At 36.5% G+C, this 19,320-nt stretch overlaps 1 protein-coding gene across 10 annotated transcripts in view; it reads right to left on the reverse strand.

Moving 5' to 3' along the window:
• The window catches only part of VPS13B (vacuolar protein sorting 13 homolog B), a 455,756-nt gene that overhangs the window by 155,083 nt on the left and 281,353 nt on the right, over nt 1-19,320 (reverse strand). For all 10 annotated transcript variants that reach the window (XM_082046868.1, XM_082046872.1, XM_082046866.1 and 7 more), the window contains one exon: nt 9,126-9,329. In XM_082046868.1, the coding sequence (XP_081902994.1) occupies nt 9,126-9,329 (204 nt within the window). The remainder of the gene's footprint in view (nt 1-9,125; nt 9,330-19,320) is intronic.

The following is a 19,320-nucleotide window of genomic DNA, read 5'->3' on the forward strand; positions in this document are numbered from 1 at the left end:
ATAAACTTTATAATCAGTATTTTTCAAACTTGCCTGTGGATGCCCTTCGCTTTGTGAATACCTGTCCTGAAGCCTGTGTAACATTTGAATTCATACATTATGACTCTGAAGTGAAAAAATTCTGCACAAAAGCGACACAAATATCAGTGACATGAAAAATTAAACTAGCAAACCCCATGAAAACTTTAGGCCTCAAACATTAATTTTATAATAACTACTGCCCAAGATGTTTAAAATACCTTGAAAATGGAGGAATGTCAGTTTTCCTCCGCTGCTTCTGTCACTGGTTGTTCTTAGTTGGTACCTTTTAATCTAAATATCAACGTTTGCTTGCCAAGAATATTAGCACCATTAAACCTGATAATTACAATGGTTTTCCAGCTGGGTGTTTATTTTTTTTCCCTTACTAAGCCTAGAGGGACAATCCTGTTATAGATGGATCACTAATAGCTTGTGACAACACATTCCAAATTGCCAGAATCTTCTGGGTCAGGTCAAATAAACTATTGCCACAAAATGCCATCTGAGAGCCTCTGATCAAAGAACAAAAAATGTAATGAGATCAAGATGGTGCTCAGCACCTAAGACAGGATACAATTGAAACTCCTAGGAGAACCCTGCCATCACGATAGGTTTATCTGATAATTCTTTTTACCTATCATCATTTCTAGAAATGCTAAAAAACTGCATTTCACCAAGGAGAACTCTAAATATAATCAAAAAGTTATTGCTCTAAAGTAAGTTTCCCTATGCGTAGAAAATTATCAACTGTGAAACAAAGCAAGTTGAAAGCATACACTAATTTATGCAACTATCTACCATGGTATAAGACCAAACTACACTGCCATATAGGAGAAGAGAACAGATCTGTGCAGGACTCTTCAGACATATCTGTGTATCAGTTTGGTGTCCTCACATTAACTTTAATCTTGCTGTCTCCAATAAAGAAGATGCAGCAGAAATTGCACAAATGCACCAAACACATGAACTCTGAAATTAGTCCTTGCAATCAGCTGGAGTTATCCATGTTACTGTCATTAAACAATATGGTTATATGTCTATCTCTTGACTGCGTGTGGAATAGGTAATGAAATCTCTTGATTAAAAACAGGCATCGATATACATGGTTGTCGTGGTTTAACCTGAGCTAGCAATACAACTGAAACGGCTGCTCACTCACTCGCCTTTCGCCCGCCAAATAGGGGAGAGAATCAAAAGGGAAGGGACAAACTTGGATTGAGATAAACACAGTTTAATAAAATAAAATACTAATACACTACTAGTAAATATATATATATATATACATAAAATAGAAATAGAATATAAAATAAAAGATACTCAATGCAATTCCTCATGAACTCTGTCCACACTGAGCAGCTGGTCCCAGGCAGCAGCACCTGGTCCCAACAGCTGATCCGAGAGAGAGAAAAGAGAAAAAGCCAGAAAGGCCCAGAGGCCTCTGCAAATGGCAGGATGGCAAAAATGCCAAACTAATGCAAGTCCGAACAGAACTCCCCTGTACCGTCCTGGCTCCAACGAAGAAAGCGAAGAAAGTGAAGAAGTAAGAGAATGCGAGAGAGCACCGCAAGACCCTGACTCTTCTTAAATCCGAAGCATGAGGCTAATGGGATGGAATACTCTCATTGCTCAGTCTGGGTGTCAGTCAAGCTCTGCCCCATCCATGCCCCGCTTCCTTGATGCCTGACACGTGCAGGCAGAGCGCTCAGAATGTCCTTGGCTCTCAGACCAGAGCAATTAAAAACATTAACTCTGTCCCAGGGTGTTACCTTCTTGTTCTCAAACTAGATGCAAATAATGACTGTACTAGCTATGAAAAAGAAAGGTTTCTAACAGTGTGAAGAAAATTAACTCATTTTCATTCAAGCCAGCACAATGGTCTAGTAAAGGTAATGGTTCTGAAAGGGATTAAGTTGAAATATACACAACTGCAAATTCTGATTGTTTGTAGGCCAAGAGTTAGGCTGATAAGAAATTAAACAGATATTATAACTTGACTGTAATTCAGTCAACATAGAAAGATTCAGAATCCATAGATGAAAATTTACTGCTTAGACTATTTTTATTTTGATGCTTCAAATTCTACTAACAATTTGCTTAATTGTCCTCAAAACATGTAGAAAACACAGTGACCTATAAGGGAATATAAACTGTCAGATGTGGGTAAGCCTTAAAGCTTTTATTTAGGGCAACAGTATACACAAGTTAACAGTAGATGCTAAGGAGCACAGAGCTAGTATTTACTGAGCATAAGTCTAATAAACTTTTGCTTCAAATGACCTTCACAAACACTGCTGAGCAGGCTGCACACTACCATAAGTAGTATGCAGCATACTTAAGAGCAAGCCAATTAGTGAGTGTGAGAAAATTACCATCTTACATCAAAAGCTTTTACATTTCAGTCAGCTGTAGCTTTGCTGATCTGTAATGATGTTTTTTTAAAGCAAGATTAGCCTAATTAGATCTTAAAATTAGAAAGCAGACCAGCTAGTGGTTAGCATACAGCTTCAACTAAGAAAATGGTCTTAGATTTTGCTACTTCTACAAATGCTTCTCTCCCTGCCATCACCTTCAATTTATATTTAAACCAGATGGCTTTCTACCCAACTCCTATTTCCCCTTCTCAATAGGATGAGAAAGAAATGCCTTTGTTTTTGAGGAAAATAAAGAGCTAAGTAGTAGATCAATTCTATAAAATAACACACAGCTGTACATTAGAAAACTTCCACTTGAAGAGGCATAAAAATTCTAGGAAGTATGATTTCAATATAAGAAACAGAGCTGTAAAAGCAAGTTAATTGTTGACCCCCAAATCCACAGCTGGCTCTCTTCAACTGTTGTTCAAATTATTTTTCAGCTCATATATATCTCCCCTTTTCTTAATTTTCAAATATTATTCTAATAGATACCCAGTACACTGCATCTTAAAGGACTTTTTTTTTTGGTAATACAGATTGATGGCTGATGTTTTTTTAAAATTCTTAAAAAAAAAAAAAAAATCACCCTGACATGGTATCCCTGTCCTGCTCTACTTACTAGTTTCTGCATTTCTAGCTGGTGAATTTGAAGCTCAGCCAAATCAAGTATTAGTAAAATAATTGTTAAGTACAAACAGAAGGCAAACAGAGCACAGTAAATAATGAAAGGAGAGGATATGAGAAAGAGCACAAAAGGAACAAAGAAACAAATTCCATTTTGAATTATTAAGTCTTCCACACTGCACCTAAGTGCACTGTTAACTTAACACAGGTGTACACCACATGAGCTTATGAAAAAACTTGATTGTGAAGAGCGTAATGATGGCTCTATGTCTGCAGCACATTCATTCCATGGTTCATTTATGCATCTGTTATATATTTGTCTTGGAAAAAAAAAGGAAAAGCTAGTACTTTTAGAGATGTTAAAGCAGTTGATCATCTACACTTAAAAGTACAGCACATTTGAAAGACCGTATGCTAACGCAAAGCACCAAGGCAGCAAAGCAGTTGTGATAAGGCCTGGAGGTGCGCTGACTTTGGGCTGTATGTGCCAAATAACAGGAACTCTGGTTACGGACCACAGACTCCCATTGTCAAAGCACAGCACAAAAATGGTCTCTGTCCTCAAAGGCTTAAAATTTAAATATAAGAGAAACCAAACCTGTAGACAGGGAAGCAAAAAGGAACAACAGCACTATAGGCAACAATATCCATACAGCAGTAACCTGAAAGCTGTCCATTGAGTTTTTATATCACGATATAACACAAACGAATTTTTGGGGAAGGATTTGGAAGAAGGCATTGCAACAACCTTGTGAATGTTCACAGGAAGTGCCTTTTATAACATATAGGTTAACCCAGGAGCAAGCAAGAAAGTGCTGCTTTGAAAATTAAACGCAGCAGCCTTCGTAACTGGTATGATGAGGTCTGATGAGCAGTGAGTGCAGATGTGTAAAAGCAAATGAAAGAATATACATAAGGGGAAAGTGATAGACAGAAGTCTGGAAGTACCGTGAAAGCAAAGACATATAATATGACAAAAAATGTTGTGGGAAGAAGAGAGAAAAAAAACATGAAGGACAGAATTTCGTAATCAAAGCAACAATATTTGCTTACATCAAATCAAATCATCAGTATTTGATTACATGCACTTAGAAGCACGTGGAATTTATATGAGGAGGAGGGACTGCCAAAGAGATGATGTTGCACTAATCAAGGAGATGTGATGATGTGAGACTGGACGAGCCGTGAAAATGCACGAAGGAGGACTATAACTTGGGCTTCTTACGTGGAAAAACTAATCAAAACAATAGAAAATACTGGCCACTAAGAGCTAAACAAAACCTAGATGTGCAACTTGAAATAGTTGCCTTATTCTTATTTATAACTTTTTTTCTTAATAATACCTTATGGAATTTAGAGTTTGAGCCTTTATATAATTAAAAAATTCATAGATCAGAGAGAAATTAATTTACATTCAATGCATGAATGTCAATCAAGAGCTCATTTATGCCATTTAATTTACTATCTACTGACAGATGAGTCCTCACAGAGAATTCTGTGACTTGAAAAAGCAAAAAAATCCAAGTATTAGCGCAGAACAGGCCACATAATCGGTGTTCTCTAGTAGTGTGAGGCATGCAAAACCAAAGGTGTTATGTTGGTTAGGACTTCTGAAATATTTTTCGCTTGCAGGTTTCCTGTGTAGTTGTACATATCATGTAATCCCTGATCCACAATGTATCAGGATATCTAATTACTAATGACATTGTCATGCCTCAGACCTCCCCCTCCCAGCGGGCAGAACCCTTCACAGCCCTTCAGTTCTCGGAGGTGTCGCAGCGACGCTGCGAGACAGTGAAACAGCAATAGCAACATTTTGGGAACTATCTAATGACCAAAATCAGACAATGAACAAACGTATACCACGTGGCCGTACAGAATGATTATTGTTATATAATTATGCCTCAATAAAGCTAATTTTCATCTCATTAAGAATGCTGTGCAACATTTCTTTGTTGTGGATTAATGCAGAAAATAACATAGTCCACCTTATTGAGTAAAGCTTTCTACAGTATGAATACAAGCATGACTTCAGGTACAATAAACAGCAACTGAAATACAAGACTGAATACAAATGTATTGGATTTTCATTTCATTTCAAAAGATTCACAGGGATGCCCCAACTTCCTTACACATGGATCTACAGACCACTTTTTTCTGGTCTTGCTTATTACAAGTTGGCAAGCTGCACTTCAAATTTCAAAAAAAAAAAAAAAGCATGAAAATGAAAACTATTTAAAGAAAAATCTGCAGGAAACCTTTCTGAGGATCCTTTCAAAGGAGAAGTGGTATTTTGTTCAGTTTTGTACAACAGATCATTGGCTCCCTGACATACTCAATGAGAGTCGCAGAGAGCTGTTCCAGATGGTGCTATGCCAGGGACAAAACTATAATGCAGTATATTGCCACACTCAATTCACTACCACACAGAGAAGTAATGCTTTTAAGCTCAATTAATTTTTTTTTTTATAACCAGAGTTTATTCAGGCTGCAGGAAGCAGAAGTTGCTGCTGGGAGCTGCAGAGGATTACACAGGGATGGGGGCGAGGCCTCAAGAGAGGATGTATTTCTTTATTTCCTTCAGGGCTGTTGTTTTTTCCACTGAGAGGAGGGAGAGGGAGGAGGAGACCTGCAAGCTGTAAAAGCAGTTTTCAATCAAGAAAACTTCTTTTGGTTAAGTACTCCCAGTTCCCCACATGCTGTTTGGTAAAGGGAATAAATGTGGACAGGTTTCATTTGTACATAACCTTATTAGAACTGTCTGACTGTTTCCAGTATTCTTTTTTATATATTACACCATTAGGGAGCTTTTTATAACATCTACGGTGAAGTATAAACACTTCATAGTGGGAAGAGTTATGATCCCTGATCCTCAGTACACCACAGCATTTGGATGTCTTTTTTTCTGAGAGGGCATCCACCCTCCCAGAGGGCTCCAGTTCCCCCATCCTTCCCGGGGTGACCAGCGGGGGCAGAGAACGCATCACACCAGCACTTCACAATAGCGCCTCTTGAAGAATTTTACGCTAAACACCTTGAAAGACTCAACACAATCTCAGAGCAACATTGTTTGCTTTCCAAATTACAATGTAAAAGTTTAATAAATTCAAACGCATGAGATATTAAGTACTAGAAACACTGAACTCCAGAAAAATTGGTGGGAAAAACTGAAGGATTTACTGTGTGAAGCCTGTTAAATCATTTAAATGATAAATTTACACAAAAAGCTTCAAATATGTGTTTGTACGATATCCATAAATCTTATATGTAGAATGATTTGGCTTTCATGAAGATTTTTAAAACAAGACCAAATTTCAACCCAGTAGACTGAATTACAATATAATCTACTTTAGAATTTTCACAACTATTTATTTAAAACAATAATGATTTTAGAAATGGGAATGGAAAATGAATGGCTGGTATCTATGTTGAAGCTTTCTATAAAGTAACTGCATGAAATAATTGGATACAGGTTGGATCCTCTACTGTACCACATGGTACCTAAGAATTAAGAAAAAGAATCAAAAGAATCAAAAAAGAATCTTAAATCCCAGTGAATCTAATAAACCATAACACTGGATCTAAACAATAAGTAAAACCCAACAGAAGTATATTAAAACAAGAAAAAGAAACTAACCCTACATTAACTCAGTAAAAACCATTCATTACCTTTCAGCTTAAGAATGCCCAAGAAACTGAAAGAATTAAAAAAGAAAACAGTATCACAAATAGATGAAAGAATAAAGCTTCTGTGGTAGCTGCAGGAAATCTTAAGATAAACTTCACCCTGAAAACACTAAGCACCATGTAAAACACCATGCAGCTACCCTCTTGGTGCATGCTGGAAATATCTCAGCGGATAGCAGAGTTCAATGCAGGTTCTTCCAGTTCTCAGCACACCACTTCCACAGATCATAAAATAAACCCAGATGCAGCAAAACTGACTGCCAACTAAAAAGCAAAAGTACTGAAAAAGAACTGTAGTAAATATGTAAAATTTTAAGCCAAAAGGACAAGAAAACACTCATACCAACTTTCTCTTTAAACAAATTCAAGCTGGAATTAAAATACAGGATTGCATACCAGAAAGGAAAAGCTAATGTATTCCATTACAAATGATCTGATTTAAAACCCAAGTAGAAGATTCATTCAAAAGCAATTTCAAAACAAACAATTATTTGTCAAATATATGCTAATAAATTTTTATTTTGGAAATCTGCTGAGGAAAAAAAATTGTCCACGCAATTATACAAAAAAGAGAACTCCAGTTATTTGTAATAGCTGCTTCCCTTAATGTATTTTCAGGAATCCCAACCCAACTTCCTATCCAAATCTATAACCACAAAGCTCAGACCAAAGTGTGCTGGCAATATGATTTCAGTCACCAATGTGAAAGAAAAGGAAAGCCAGATTCTCAGTGGCTGGCTTTGCTGTGTTAATTTAACTTGCCAACTGGCCACAAGTCCTTTCGAGATCAGAATCTCCTTATCTTTCAAGAAATGCCAGTGGTTCTATGTTGTTTTGTGGGAAAGAACTTCATGGGCAACTTGCCCAACATCAAGGTCCAATTAGAAGGTCGTACACATTTTTTCAAGGCCAAGAATTTAAAAGATAAACTGTCTACGGAATTATACTATTTGAAAACAACAACAACAAACCACCACCACCAAAAAAACCAAAACAAAACGAAAAAACCCAATCAACCAACCAACCCCCCCTCAAACCAACCAAACACACACACACATTAAAAGACAGGGAAGAACCAGGTGATCTTACAAATTATGAATGGATACTTTTAGTGCATTTAAACTTTTATCTGTACTCCTGTCACTCCTTGTGGTTTTATCATTACTTTAGTTAGATCAGATTTTCCTGCCCTCTGTTTTTCAATCATAAACTGGAATTTATTCTTGATTACATTTTTTCCTGCACTCACTCCTCCAGAGTGACCTTATTTGCTCTCTTGGTCAGTTCATCCCTCACAAAGCTCAGTCTGCGTGCCATTCTCAAGCAGCTTCTTTTGCTACAACCTGCCTCACTTTAGGAAAATCTCTGAGAGTCCTCTCATGTTCCCCTTTTTGAAAAATCAAACCAGCAATAGTTCAATTTTTTCCTCTCTTTATAAATCTGCCTGGTTTTCTATATCACTTTTAGGAACTGGTCCCTCAATTCAGATACGAATCGTATCTTAGGTGCCACAAAATTATGCACACATTTTGTTCCAGCAAAAATGCTTCTAAATCCACAAAATGACTTTTGAAAGCTTGCTCTTGGTCAGCAGACCTCATTCCTGTCAGTTTGAAAAGAGAAATCTCACTGGTTCATAGTCTATAAAAACTTAGTTTTAAATAACCTGTATGAATTTTTAAGTATAAAAAGTATATTAAAACCAAGATAAAATTTTCAATTTTTCACAAATTACCAATTAAATCCCCCTATTTTAGATTGAAAACTTTAATATTTAAAATACCATGCAAATGTTTGCATCCTTTGCTTTTCAACCCTGTTTAACTAGAGGGTGGGGCTTTGCGTGCACATATCATACAATACACAATAACAGAGACTCAGCTGAAGTAACTAATTCTCCAAATTCATCTGGTTTTAGTTAGGGAAGTGCAAAAACCAATTCAGAACCAATAGGAAATGTTCTACTGTATCTTCCTCTAACTTAGACATGTCTAAGCTGTTTTTACTCAAGCTTCATAAAAATACAAACAAAAGAAGTTTAAAAAACAAAACAAAACAACAACACAAAACAAAAAAACATACCCCAAACCTCCCATTGTAAACTGAGAAGCTGAAGTCTCAGCCCTGGAGTTATTTTTACGGACGTACAGTAAGCCAATCAGAAAAGAGCTTATAATGGAAACAAAGGCACTAGACAGTAACTACAGTGTAATAATAGTAATATGCATTTCAAATGTATAACCCAAAACTCCATGGAAATCTGCTTGTAATGTAAAGCAAAAACAATACAGAATATTTGATTTGGATATACTTGGAATGGTATCTACAGTGTTTGTGCTATGTAAATCTAGAAAAAGTAAGTTTTAAAAACCTTCCTACCTACTGGCCATGTTCCATTCGAGTGCTGGATTTTGAGAATTTCTTTCGCTCTCTGTCAAAACCCCTCCTTTTCCGTTTTCCTTCTCTGGTTTCAACTGATTCCAATGAGCAGTACCAATGTTTATGGACTGAAGATCTATTTGATATTGTCTGTCTTCAACCTCTGATCCAGGGTCTCGAAGTATTCCTAGATTGAGGGCTCTCCTGTAATGCCAAAGGGGAAAAAAAGAGTCAGCCAAAATCAGACCAATCACATATTCATTAAGATGCAAAATTAAGGTATCATTTTTGCCATTCTTGATTACATCTAATCATTACTTTTAGTTCAGGTTTAAAGAAGTATCCAGTATTATGAATGGCCTTATTGTGAGACAATGTTCCACTGTTCAAACTTATCGAAGAATAAAAATTATGAAGAGCATTCCAAGGTGACGGAAAAACAATTCAAGCCTTTTAACATGCAACTTCAGTACAGTGCTTTGTTATTAAAATTCTTCTGACAAGTGAGAACAAAAGCATTTTCGAGTGAACCACATTACTAGCGGTAAATTCTACTACATTACATTTTACTAAATATTTCAATCTTGAGCTGAGCCTGGGAAACAGTCACACTCAACTTCAACAAAATATTCAAGAGCTTTTGGACGAGCGGAAGCTGCTAAGACCACTCTGTTTTACCAGCAACCAGTGTCAGAGGAGTTGTCTACTACCATTTGTCTTTGCTAACAACCACTAGTAAATCTTAAAAAAAAAAATTATCTTGCCCTTCCTACACTGGGAACAATACAGCTTTATGTGCACTGCTCATTTGATATTATAATAAAAATGCACAATTGAACTTATCACTTTCAAAACAAGCCAGTAAAGGGAGCAAGGGGATCTATTATATATATATAAGAAATTTTTTTTTTTTTGCTTTGAATCTATGATCACATCAAATTGTAGTCAATTTGTATTGATTTCATAGATCTGAGGTGAAGCTTAAGCTTCTTATTTGCCTAAGCCATCCAATCCACTGTTCCATTCTAGGTTCTTGTCTTATGCCAGAGTCATTCTTTAGTATATAACTGCTGTCTCCACAGAGAACTTCATAATTCTGCAATTTGTTTAATCATTGATGCTAACAATGAGGTTCCATCTGAATATCAGGAGAAGTTTCGTTACTTTGAGGGTGACAGAGCACTGGAACAGGCTGCCCAGAGAGATTGTGGAGTCTCCTTCTCTGAGACATTCAAGACCTGCCTGGACACATTCCTGTGCAATCTCCTCTGGTGAATCTGCTTTAGCAGGTGGGTTGGACTAGATGATCTCCAGAGATCTCTTCCAACCCCAGCCATTCTGTGATTCTGTGTAATCTACAAATAAATAAGGATTAAAGCAGCACATCTCAACCTGTGATGCACACACTGCATGCAATCTGTGAGCATAGGTATACAACCTATTTCAAGGTGCAATCCCAGCACTGCCCAAATGCAAACACAGTTCACACGGTTACCACCATTGCCACTGTTGCCAATGGAGTATGCTAGCAATTAAGAAAATTAAGTATTAGTAATATATCGTATCTACCCACAGAGGTTTGTGAATGGCAGGAGAGCCGTTTTTATTGAGTCATTCCTGGTGAAGCTGTGTGACAGCACTGTTCAGTAGCCCTATAAATTTCTTAAATGCTTAGCAGAAATACACTGAAAAGCTGTCATGTCAGTAGTGGCATTTCAAAATGAAATGCAGTTTCTTAAATCTCAAGGACGTGTTTGTCAGTTTTCCACATAAATCTAACCATAACAATTGTGTCTTTTATTATTCCTTCCAGGCATTATTTCATCAATATGAATCCAGTTTGTTTGTTTGTTTTTTAATAAAAACCAAAACAAAACCAAGCAACACTGTAGATTATTGTATGACCCAGTGTCTATTTACATACTTTGTCTAATGCAAATAAATATTGGAATATATGTTTTGCAAAAATACTACTGAAAATACAGCAACAAATTAAGTATTTTATGAAATCTGAATATGATACTAACTTCAGCTGCATAATGATTTCTTCTCTCCTGTGCTTCACAGAAAAAAATATGTTTCATTTGTTCTTTTATGAGCAGCTTGAGAACTTGCATTAAGCTGCACCTAGTGCTATATTCCCTAGGGCGGTTCAGTACAACCGTGACCTTGTGAACCGAATTCCTAGAGCAAAATGTGGCTGTTTGCACCAATCTGAAACTCCCCATTATAACGATGGCTTTCTTCCCATCATAAAGTTACTTACTTAAATATAAAACTCAAGGAAATCACTCTTTGGCACACATTTTTAGGTGCAACAAAATATGCAGAGCTAGTATTCAGACACAAGGTATTGGTGCATTGCATTACTGGTATAAGATATGTCCATTGCATCTTTTTTATTTGATCCAATTAAAATCTCAAGGAATGGATAATGTTTGTACTGCTTTGGGATATCACAGCCTAATACTTTCACACTGATATAAAAACTGTACTTTCATTCTGTTCCTACTATTAACAATTTTATATATGCAATACAAATCTCTTCCTCTGATCCTTTTGATGCACCTTTGAAATCTAAATTGTTCCTATAGATTATTCATTTCAAGAAACACATATTTTACACAAAGATGTAAAATACAAGGATTAGTTATTCATGTTTTGACTAAGCTGATTACTGCTTTCAGAAGGTACAACCTGTCAGGTTTATACAAAGATCAAAATATAGCCTTTTCCCAAATTAATTATGTACATACGGTCATTTACATCATATACATAATCATTTACATATTCACTCATACCTGGTTTTCCATGTTAACTATTTTAATAAGTACACCTCTAATTTCTGGTTATATGCATCCTAGACAGATGAGAAGTTAAACCACAGCAGAATTGGCCTAATCTTGAGCATGCATGTTATGGATGAACCCTGCAGCCTTTTTGGTTCTGCAGCTTTCAAAATCCTTGTTGGAAATACTATAAGGGAAACTGAATAAGCCAAATACATGACTTCTCTACTCCTGGCATAAACGCCATTTTACCAGCTGAAATGTACCATAGGCTTTACAATTTTATTTGCTTTCTCCTTCTGAAAACAACTTCGCTATCCCATTTGAACCTTGCAGCAGGTAGAATATAGCAGTTGGCCAATAATACAGTGAGATCATAAACAACAAAAGACAACTATAAGCATGTAACAGCTTTAATGCTTTTCTTTTTAAAATTGATTTAGTCTGGGTCAAGCTTTTTGTATGTTTATATAAGAAACAGCTCATGTTGAACCAGTTACAACATGCTGCTGAATAGACACAACTCTCAGACCCACTGTAAAGAAGTGCATTCATTTATAGCTCATCTGAAACGTACAAAAAGCTAAACAAGCCAGGAAAATGGCAGTTAAAGAATATATATTATGTAATGAATAAGAAATATACACAGACTGTACACCCAACAGCTAATTTTTGTTGACACTTGCTAGGTCTGTGTGCACTGATTTCCACCTCCAGGTACAGAGATGACAAACCAATCTCTCCAAATTTCAATTATTGAAGGAGTTGTCTGGAAACAATAAGCGTGGATCAATGCACACCCTCTACTTCACGGGTGTAAAACCAGTGGCACACTGTTGGACCTGGATATAGATGCTATGCAAGAAGACCACCTCCTCTTCTGCTTAAGCTTGTGGAGTCCCAGCCCAATGTAATATGAAAGCCCATCACCTACGAATGAGACGTGACCGAACTAGTATAGAAATCACAGTAATATTTATCACCGATCTTTGTCTGAATTCAATTCAATAAAGTTTCCTAAACTTATTCTTTTCAACAAGGCCATTGAATGTGTAATACTGAATGGGAAATTGAAACAACTGTTCCTGAGGGAAGCAATGGACTAAGCTCCATTTGGAGTGAGAAACTACAGATGTTAAGAAGGGCATTGAAGAAAAACGTGGTAAACCTAGAGTATCTATGATAACAAGATTTGCCTTTGAAAATGCTGAGCCTCTCTCAGTAAAACCTGAGACAGGAATCAGCTTTCCGAAGAAGGGCAACTTTTTTTTTTTTTTTTTAAATTCTAGAAATAGATGTCTCTTTGTCACAGGCAAAGAAGCTAATACTTGCCACATGGAGAGAAACACAACTTCCCCAACATCACAGAACATACAAAGACATGATCTTAGATCAGAAATAAAAGGAAACCTGCAGCATGAGAGTTCAGGATATAAGACTTAGATTGCCTAATTTTGGAGACATTAGGAAGATGTATTTGTGAGGAATACCAAAAGAAGAAGGAGAATTTAGGGGAAAAAAAAAGAGGGCATGGTAGTGGACAAGGGGGAGAAGAAAGATGTTGTCAGGACACCAATGCTGGAATTAAAGAAAACAGCAGGTAAGAAAATTCATTATTGCAAGAAAAGAGGACAAGACATCCTTGGGCAAGAAGGGAAGGCCCTAACAAATTCCTTAAATTTTGTCCATGATCCTGAGTAAGCATTCTGCCATAATGAGTGAGCTCCATGTCTTCCCCAAAGGGTAACCTCAACTTTGCTTGCCCACCCTGCCATCTGTCCATAGGGAGACTTATCTGTGGTTTAACAAACATAGGGGTTTTGACTCATGGGATACTGGCAACAGATTATTTTAGTCTGGGTGAGCAGGGCAGGCTATCAGTAAAATCCAGCTCTCACTGCTTCTGCCTCTTTCCCCAGGAGGTGTGCCACATGTCACTGGCTCTGTTGGCAGCTGCTCCTTCTCCCCTCTCCAGCTCAGCCTCAGAAGAACTTCACTACTGCCCCATCTCCACCCTTGCTGGCAGTGTACTCTGGATTGGATGCCAGCAAATTGTTATTAAATACAAATATAAACTGAGTACAGTAAAGGCCCTTTGTTTAACACTTTACTGATTAGCAAGTGATACTGTTTCATTCATATGTCTATACTCACTTTTCATTTTAACATTACATTTAATCTTTACAGGAATCTTTTGAACAACGAAAACTACATTCCCCCCGATTAGCTCTTGTGTTGTGTTCTGTGTAGCCAGATACATCAGCATTATCTACACAAGACAATACCTGGTAGGTGTCCTGTAAGTCAAAGTGGTTAAGGTACCTGCGTTCATCTTCAGATGTGCAAGAAAACATCAGTGCCAGCTCTATGAGCAAAATAAAAATAACTGACCTCTTCCAAACATTTACATGGTGGACAAATAAATAATAAATAAATAAATATAAATTGCATTACTAAGACAGAGGAAGAGGTTATTGATTGAATTCTAACTGAATAAGTTTTGTAGTCATCAATGGTCATACTTTGAACTCCATAATGATTTGCAGTGTTTACAGCTTTTGTGAATAGACATGAATCATAGAGGTAGATGGTTTGTGCAATCAGTATGTTGAAAAAAGACTAGCAATGACTGAAACATATACAAAAAATTTTTTGATTGTGCTAGACTGCTTCAAACAACTGATATAATGAAGCAAAAAGCACAACGGGCAATTTTCCTCTATTTTAAACTAAGGTTGGATAAGTGTCTGACTTGTGTCTCTTGGGCACTGCTTCCTTTTTAGTTCTGTATACCTACAGATGAGCATATCATGCTGAAGAGAGGAACGAGTGAAAGTGCAAAAAAGCTGTTTCTCTTAAATATCTCCAAGCTAGGTATTAAACAGTCACATTTGAAACAAATGTCAATGGAATAGACAGAAATACAGACTTCTCCCATCTCACTGCTTCTAGACTTTCCCAGTTGTACAGCAACAACTCTTATATGGAATATAATAATAGTAATAAACTACTTTTTCCAAAAAATCTTACTGAAATACACTCTTTTCTTTTTACACAGCTTTTTCTTGCCAAGCTGAAGTAGGCAAGAAGATTTTTCTTTGAAATAGACAACACAGAGAAAAATCTCAGTTCTTAAACAACCTGCTCAGAGAGGAATAACTGTAGAATGAAAATCACTTTTGTTTTGGCTAATTACTTTGTGTCCTTTACTTGACCAGTTTCATCAACTGCAACTATTAAGTCATACAGATATTTACTTTCATCCAAAACCATTTTTTAAATGACTGATTTTCACTGAACTATCATAATACAAGAGAACAGATTTGGAAATCGGGAGAACAGAATTCAACGGTTAGTGCCTATTTTGCACGTGTGGCTGACAGCCTCCCAAAGGAAATAGAAGATGCCAACTCCGCTAGAGCCTGAGGTGACAAACCGAGCCAGACGCATGGACAGGGAGAAGAGCTAAGTCTGCCTGGTCTTCACACATTGTGCACCAGAAGGTCTGGGACCAGGGAGGCTGCCTGGGCGGCCTCCTGCAGGCCTGCAGGACACAGCTCCCTCTCTGCAGGGCTCAAGCATGCCAAAGGAAAACAGGAGAGGCAGATCGCATTCCTATTCTCTCTAAACTCTCTTATTATGTGATGCTAAGCAACAAAATTGACCTCTTCAACAATTTACTCATATATTTTCTGGGCATAATGCCAAAACGATGCTGTGAATATAATGAACTGATTGCATAGAAAACATTTTGAGATCATCAGATATACAGTACTGTAAGAATGGAAATATGAATAAAAATATGAATAAAAATCAACTATTGCAATTTGTATCAATATACCATTTATGTATGCTATTTATGGAACTACTTACACGTTTTCATTTTGCAGCTCAGTAGGTACATATTCAGAGGAGAAAATAGCAACACCCCCTCATACCCATTAATTACAATGATGGTGCCAGGTGGGTGCTACTATAATTCCATTTGCTCTGTGTTTGGGAAGGTCAGATTTTAGTCAAGTGGATCACACCAAGGTTAAAACTGGCAGCAGTGCATTGATCATATGAAAGCTACTAAACACATGAAAGGAATTACAGTATATCACACATCAAACATTTTGGCCCTGTGCTTCCTTCCTCTAGTCCTACGGGCAGGAAATGTTCTACATATCCAGTAAGTGACCAGACATTTAAAAGTAGCCCCTTGTCCCAAAGGCTCTAGTACAAAGAGCAAAAAGCTGAAGAACTTCTGCTGTGCAGTTGTCTTCTAGAGTTGTATCTGGAACGCAATATGAATGAACCTATGACAATAAGGTATGGCAAACTATACAGCAGTTTCAATCTCTCTCAAAGAAAAAAAAGCATAGAATGAAACAACGCTGAAGTTTGCAGCTGTGCATTTAGAAGTCATCTGTTTAATTACTTTTATAATTTTATTCTTTAAATTCCACAGCAAAAATAACAGCATAAGCAAATCTGAACTTCTGAAGATCAGTTTTTCATTTTTACACTGTTTAATGTTTAGACAGTTCGAGGAATCTCGTTATAGTTTTGAAGCATTGACCAAAATTCAGGGAGCATAGTATAAATATACAGTTGACAGACTGTATAAATGATATGTATGCACAATTCCAAAGGAAGGTCTGTGTGATATTTTTGGATGCCAAATGTTTCTAGAAAAAACAAGTGGAATAGACTTTCTCTAAATAGAGTCTGTGAGGAGAGAGCTTGAAGAGTTTAAGTGGGTGGAGTGGAAGTCTGGGGTGGGGGATAGCAAAAAAAGCCAAAACACAATATAACCCAAAGACTTTTATATTTTTGTTTCATGGTAGAAATAATTATATCTCAAAACGTAATGCTATTTGGCAGTAAAAGGATCTTTAGTTTTGATTTTTCAAATATTTCATGTGTACTTGGTTTACCACATAGCTAAAGTAAATAATCTTGTGTTTTTCCCCATTGCTTTCACCCTGTATTTTACTTTGTTTGTTTGAGCTGATTCACCTAGTTTAGTGGTACAATACCTCAGTCTTTTCGGATGTTCTATAAATTCACCTGGAAATACTGAGGTTGCGTTTCACTGAACACAGACTTCATATATTTGATGCACCGAATTTCTTTATAGGGGGTGGTACAACCTGGCACAATGGTACCAAGTAGCAGACAGACTGTCCACAGTGTGTTTGATAAGCTGACATGGGACAGGATTTCTTTTCACTGTTGTGTCAGTATATCAAACTCATACCTGGTCATCAGTCAAATTCTATACAAAGTAGTATGGAACACTTGTAAAGAACACCAGGTTTTCCTTTATATGAAACAATGGGTACATTGTTATAGTTGATGTTTATAACATAGATAATATAATAAGAAACCATCTTTGGCACTGATTAAATTAGTTTCTCAATATGCCACTTTATAATATTTTCTTCTTTTTGCAGAATCATTGTATCCATAATGGCAAGCAGGAACTGTTTTTAAATGTAAAGTATGTCAATAACAAAGTCTTAAAAATTACCTCCTTTAATTCTTCTTTTCTGAAGTCCTTGCACTGCTTTTTCCATTTAAATATCACTGGGAAACTGTCCTGGTAGAAAACTCATTCCATATTCATTATGATATATCTTTCCTTTCATGTTAAAGCCAGTATTTTGTCTTCCTTAAAATCCCATTAAACTGTTGTTAACAGCGCTTCCAAATTCAATATGAGTCTATGCCTAACAAGATACACTGAAGGGGAGTTTACTTTTAAATACACTTTTGAAGAAAAAACTAACCAACCAACCAACCCAAAAGAAAAACACACTACCACCAACAAAAACAAACAAACAAAACCAAAAAACACAACAAGAAAGAAAAAATATGCAAACATTTCTTAATTCATTATCTGTGATTCTTAGGACTGCAAAAGGCAGAAAACACTCATAATCATATTGAAATAAGAGATGTATCAAATAATGTGTATTTCACATTTCCCAAGAGAATTAAAACTTATCTTGTGCATACTGAGAGAAAATAAAAGATTATGATCTGACTAGAGAGGCAGTATAGTTTCAAGCTTCTTCTGCTCATGTTGTAGAAGAGTCCAGAGCCATCTACACAAATCTGGCCATACCACACAAATAATTCCCTGCAAAATACAAGGAATGGCAACTTTCATACACATTATGAGCTGTATGGGAGTACTTGAATCTTTACCTTTTTTTGTGTGTGTATTTTAAGGCTATAATGCTGTGATTAAGACATGCTGCTTTTAATTGAATATTCTCTTACATGACTTCAATTTATCTACAGTATGCCTCTGGATCTCATTAGAAAATCTGGAATTCAGCACAAATGCAGGGATTCACTTTACCTAAAACAGTTTTAGATACAAACACTATTGGAAGATAGTAAACTACTTCAACAAGACCTTCCCCAGCTCACAGGTTATGAAACTGTAGTCAGTTAACCACTGCTATTCTGTTCAAACCAGACTGGCTCTTGCTTCTCCATTTTGAAATGCAATAGATGGTCCTAATATTCAGATTTATCTAGATTTACTAGCATCAAAATTAAGATAGAAGTTGCCTTAGGAGTGCACCAAGAGAGGCTGAATGGCAAGATGGCCCTTTTAATCCTGAACACAGAGGAAAGCTCACACTGTTGAAATGATCATTTTGCAGCAGAACATGCGAAGGGATATCAAGACAACTTCAGAAAAGGAAGTAAAAATCACCTAAATGCTGCAAAAAGCAAGTGACTCTTTCATTACTGAATTGATAAGCTTATAGATTTCCTGCTGAAAACACGATTAGCCTACTTGAGAAATCCAGTTTTGCCTGAATGCTCGTTTTTTCTCATGACAAAACAGTATTTTTAACATTCTTCTGCCACTTTCCTCCCAATTTATGTTGCAAATCAACTGGTTTCTCAAGATATTGATGCATGTCAGTTTTCTTTGATAATTGCCACAATCTCCTTCCTCTTCAGACATGATGCATGCCTGCATAATAGTTGCATCTACTGTACTGTATTTTCAGGCAAGGAATGTGGTGTACTTCCATTTTTCCCAATCCCTTCTCTTTTTCAGAGATAACATACCTCCCTAAAATTAATTTTCCTGAAAGCACACCTTGAATATTTGTATCTGTAAGTCTGAACTTTTCCCTTTGTGATTAAAATGTAATTTGACTTCTTTTCTTCAGCTATGTTCTATGTAATGAATAAGACTTGGCTTCAGAGATCAATGTAAAATCATCAGTGCCCACGAAATACCCATGTTTTACCTCTTTTAGTTTCCTAAGAGAATTACAGCTTTGAGTTCACATGCCTGTGGGCAGAAACTCCCGCTATACAAACAGAAGCTGGTCAGCAAGCGAGATCTCAGTTATACAGAAAATGATTCTTCCATTTTCACATTTAGT

The sequence above is a fragment of the Streptopelia decaocto genome (assembly GCF_964273445.1).
Source record: "Streptopelia decaocto genome assembly, chromosome: 2".
Lineage (NCBI taxonomy): Eukaryota > Metazoa > Chordata > Aves > Columbiformes > Columbidae > Streptopelia > Streptopelia decaocto.